General features: G+C 39.9%; 1 protein-coding gene across 1 annotated transcript; it reads right to left on the reverse strand.

Annotated features, from left to right (window-relative positions):
- Nucleotides 1-1,413: 1,413 nt before the first annotated feature.
- On the reverse strand, nucleotides 1,414-3,929 carry LOC123965436 (ZP domain-containing protein-like). Its single transcript, XM_046041956.1, has 6 exons — nucleotides 3,893-3,929; nucleotides 3,020-3,210; nucleotides 2,508-2,908; nucleotides 2,186-2,285; nucleotides 1,862-2,063; nucleotides 1,414-1,765 (listed from the first exon to the last, which is right to left on the reverse strand). The coding sequence occupies exons 1-6, from the start codon at nucleotides 3,927-3,929 to the stop codon at nucleotides 1,629-1,631; spliced, it is 1,068 nt and encodes a 355-aa protein (XP_045897912.1). The 3' UTR covers nucleotides 1,414-1,628.
- Nucleotides 3,930-4,687: the final 758 nt, after the last annotated feature.

The raw sequence follows: 4,687 nt of genomic DNA on the forward strand, positions 1-4,687 counted from the left end.
ATGTTACTAACACAACTTCTCCCCTTTCCGGTAGTCTTGTGCTTTCTCGTCCCTCTCCTCTCTCCTCCTATCACTTCCTGCAGGTTTTCTGGCTCTGGTTCTGGCTGTGGAGTCTGGATCTGTGGTTGCAGGTCACCTGCTGCCCCCGTGTTCCTGCTCGACACCCTCTGCTGCAACGACTATTGTTACTAGTCCTATTGTTATTATTGTTATTATAATCATTAACATTACGACTGTTACCATTAACACTATTATAAATATCTGTACCATTTTTCATTTAGTCTATAGCAACATCACCTTCACTGTCTGTACCTCTGTGTGTATATTGTGTAGGCTGCCTCCCTCCCCTCTCTCTCCTTCCATCCCTCTCTTTTTCTCTCTGTTCCTCTCCTGCTCTCTTAATTTCAATTCAATTCAAATTAGCTTTATTGGCATGAATGTAACAACAACATTGCCAAAGCATCATATATAAAACATAAGAACAAATAGCCCCATACATTTCATTAAACAAGTAATTAAAGCATAAAGTAATCAAAGCGTATGTGTGTTTGTGTTAAAAAAAAGAAAAAAGAAAAAAAAGAAATTAAAAAAATTTAAAAATTTAAATAAAATAAATAAATAAAACAGCAAGCGTGTGTGTGTTTAAAAATAAAATAAATAAACAAAACAGTAAGCGTGTGTGTCTCTCTCTTGCCCTCTCTCTCTCTCTCGCCCTCTCTTTTGCCCTCTCTCTCTCTTTCTCTCTCGCCCCCACCCCCTCTCAAATTCAAATTCAAATTAGCTTTATTGGCATGAATGTAACAACAACATTGCCAAAGCATCATATATACAACATAAGAACAATCAGCCCCATACATTTCATTAAACAAGTCTATCTCTCTCTCTCTCTCCTTCACCCCCAACCGGTTGAGGCAGATTGTTTCACGGTTTCCCATTTGCACCGGCACAGACGACTTCCTCTTTCAACTTGTACACAGTAGTAACCTCCCAAGATGTAAACATAAAATTAATTAATGTGTGCATAATTATATATATTAATATACAATGTCTGATAATCAAATATATATTTACAACATGGGTCACTACTGTAAAACCAATCAAATGTTTTTCACAGAATTTGGGCACCTGTGTGTATGTGTGTTTTACTGTACTACATGCATGACAAAACTCTATTGCAAACTACTATGTCCCACACGGAAAATGTGATTTTCATTTTTGCGTAGTTGCTACTTCGTGTGCTTAATCAAAGACATTTGTGTGTACTGTATTGATGCAAAACCACAATTTTGCAACCAGACTTTTTGCAAGAGATGTTTAATGTTTTGTTTTTTTAGTGTAAAGGATTTGTGGTTAGTTTCAAAAAGAAGTGCCTAAGCAATCAGAAAAATACTGGAATTGAACCCATGGCCCAGCCTCCCTCAAGCTCATCCCATACTTGAGAACATGGTCACCCACACACGCTCTGATTTCATCAGTAACTATGTTCCTCACTCCCTTTACAGTTTGGCACACTTGCTAAATGATTTGGTTACAATGGTAAATGGTTTCAGAACTAGAGCTTCAAGAATAAGTGTTTATGTGAAAGCATTCAGAAAAAAACTTTTTGGTATTCTGCACATGCTGCTGTCTTAATTTACAAACGTAGGCAAAGGTTGGTATTTGACCCTTGACATTTTGGCTTTGTAGATGGCCAATGCACAGAGCATGCCAACAGCAGCAAGAAGACAACCAGCAATGAAGACCAGGTTCAGATCCAGGCTAATCACTGGAGAAAAAGAGGAGCACAATTTGAATTAGATCCTGTCTGTAGTCTAATGGGGCGAGTGTGCTGTTGGAGAAAAATACACTCCCTGCACTATACCTCTGCTTCCAGTGTTTTCTGCTGATCTCCTGAAGCGCAGGGGACCCTGGGAAACAAGGTGCCTTAAACTCTGGGTGGCAGCCTCTCTTTTTTGGTGGTTATGGTGCTGACTGTCTGGCGATGTGGAGTTGATGCATCCCTGTGAGCACCTGGAGTTGGGGTCCCCTACTTCACACATCAGGACTGAACAGCTGATGTACATCTGAATACAACAGGTGAGCATTAGATACCAACATGATTTGGACCTATTCATTGACACATTTAGAGATAACAGAGACATTTCCTGGCACTTGATCCAGTCTAACCCCATAGTCCATTCTTCACCTGATCATGCAAGCCTCTGAACTTGAAGGCCTCCATGCCGATCCGGAATTGTCTGTCGTGGGTGGAGGAATAAATTTCAACAGTCGAGTCCACTTTACACCTAGTCATCAAAAAACAAAAACAACATAAGTGATGTTGCTTCTGTTACTCCATGACTTACAATGGGTGCCATTAAAGAAGCAGAGGTATTATTTTATATAAGGTATTTAAAAGGCAATTTTGAGTCATGCAATTTAGTTACAAACGTCTCATACACAAGCAAACAACAAATCTTTACAAATACTTTGTTATGCCCTCTGTTGCCAGTAGGGGCTGAACTCACCCATTTTCAATGATGGAGTAGATTGGCCGGTAGTTTGGGTTGTCATATGGTGCAGCGCTGCAGGACTCCACAAACAGCTCGGTGGTGTTGACTGAAGAGGTGGCATCTATCTGCATGTAGATCCTGCTCCCTACGTCAAACTCCACAGGGTACGAATTTGGATCAATCATGGTTTGGAATTGGTTATCAGGAAAAAACTCAAACCGGTAAGTTAACATGCCAACGCCTTTCTCCCACACTGTGACACTTTTCCTGTGTTTTGTGTAGCCAAGTGTCACATTTACCCGTTTGGGGTACTGGCAGAAGAAATGCACTTCCAGCAGCTGTTTCCTGGTGATCAGGTCTTCTGTGTTGTCAATCGTGGTGATTTCATTCTTAAAAATGAGGTTGTCATCATCTTCCTGCGTAGTAAAAAGTTATGGATTCAGTCCTCACACTACTAATGAAAAGGAAAATCAACTGTAACTGAGAGAAGAGCACAGTGGGAAATAAAACTAATCACGCTGCCTTACCTCGATCTGAGTGCCACAAGCATTGAGGGGGATGACAGCGATGATGTGAGTGCTGTTGGAGTGTGTGCGGAGGCTGCAGGCGGCGTTGGTGGGGTCACTGAGCCGCAAATGATCCTCATTGAGTCCAGAGAATGAAGATTTCTCAACCTCTACTGTCATTGTGGACTGACTGCAGATCACATTGGCTACAACTAGAGCAAGACATGAATATTTAAATGATTTACTAAATACTATGCTCAAAACTGTGTATGTCTTATAAAAACTATTGTGAAAAAACATTTTTGCTGACATGAATATATTGCTAAATGCAGATGTACATATATTTATACTATTATTTATATATAACATCAGGCGGGGGTGTATTGCCAGGGTAACCATGATGACATTAACCTGATAATGTTATCAGTAATTCAAGCCCATGTTTACCTCTAATAGTGCGATAGAGCTGTTTTCTATTAGTGGGTCACTATTTTGTTTATATTTTGACATTCACAATGACGCACTTGAAGACGTGTGCACACAGGTGTAATCGTGTCACACTATTTCACTTATCTACAGGTGGCAGTAATGCACCAAGAAATGTATTAATGTGCCACCAAAGGAAATTAACTCAGCATGTTTGTTAGACCTTAAGGATACATACAATCTGTATGTATCTGTATTGTAATCTGTATTGTTCTCTAATGTACACCAGCTTGCAGACAACATTTGGCACTTCAACATTTAGCATGCGATAGCAAAAATAAACACCATTACATTACATTTATTTATTTATTTAGCTGACGCTTTTATCCAATTGCTATACATGTCAGATGTCACACACCTCTAGAGAAACAAGGGGTTAAGTGTCATTAAACAAGCTCTTAGACTCACCTTGCGTCGTCCCGATGTCCACCAGAACACACCTCATCTCAGACTGATAAACGCCAGCCCTGAAAAGCATCAGTGAACACTGACTTGACAGTTAAACTGCAGGTTGCTCATTCAAGAAGGTTGATATGCCATTGTAAAAATTGGTTTTGGTGGGGGGAATGTAATGTATTGGTTCATCGTTGGATTTGTTTATGTCCTTGACCCTTGGATTCATAAACAAAACCAATCTTCCTAACCCTCCAAGCATCTTAAAAAATCAGACCTGAGACCAAGTTTGAAAATGCAGATGCCGTCAGCCGTTGAATTTTCTGACTTTAGATACATTTTTACTTTTTTATTTTTAATGAATAATTGTGAATTCTTGTAAATCTTGGCAGCTTAATAGGTTCCTTATTCATCCACAGATTTCTTAATTTTTTTCTTTCAGACTCGGGTACAAAATGAGTACTGCACTCTACCTTGGTACTTAGACATGTACTTCACTAAACACTAAACAAAGAGGAATGTTACCGTGAAGATGGGGTGGTGAAGTGATTGTAATCCTGTGTGGTTTCAGTAGAAGTTTCAGTAGACCTGCAAAATGTGGAAAAAGTTAAATCAAGGGTTACCACACATACAAATTCTGTCAGAAAGGAAATGAACCCAAGGCTCACCCTGTCACTGACTCAACAGCAAAGCAGATGGGGTAATGATCTCCCAGGTCATCTGGAGTAGGCGTCCACCTAATGACAAACTCATCACGTGTGGTCCTGAGCTTTCGGATATTCAGTGGCCCACTGATGATGATATCATGTA

This window comes from Micropterus dolomieu, unplaced genomic scaffold (genome assembly GCF_021292245.1).
Source record: "Micropterus dolomieu isolate WLL.071019.BEF.003 ecotype Adirondacks unplaced genomic scaffold, ASM2129224v1 contig_9701, whole genome shotgun sequence".
In the NCBI taxonomy this organism is placed as follows: Eukaryota; Metazoa; Chordata; class Actinopteri; order Centrarchiformes; family Centrarchidae; genus Micropterus; species Micropterus dolomieu.

What these genes read in the sequence shown, in the direction of transcription:
- LOC123965436 (XM_046041956.1), bottom strand. Translation starts at nt 3,929, where the DNA reads ATGAGGTGTGTTCTGGTGGACATCGGGACGACGCAAG. An exon ending in GGACATCGGGACGACGCAAG is followed by an intron (nt 3,211 to 3,892) that starts GTGAGTCTAAGA and finishes GTCTTGCTCTAG; the next exon opens with TTGTAGCCAATGTGATCTGC. An exon ending in TACTCCATCATTGAAAATGG is followed by an intron (nt 2,286 to 2,507) that starts GTGAGTTCAGCC and finishes TTTGATGACTAG; the next exon opens with GTGTAAAGTGGACTCGACTG.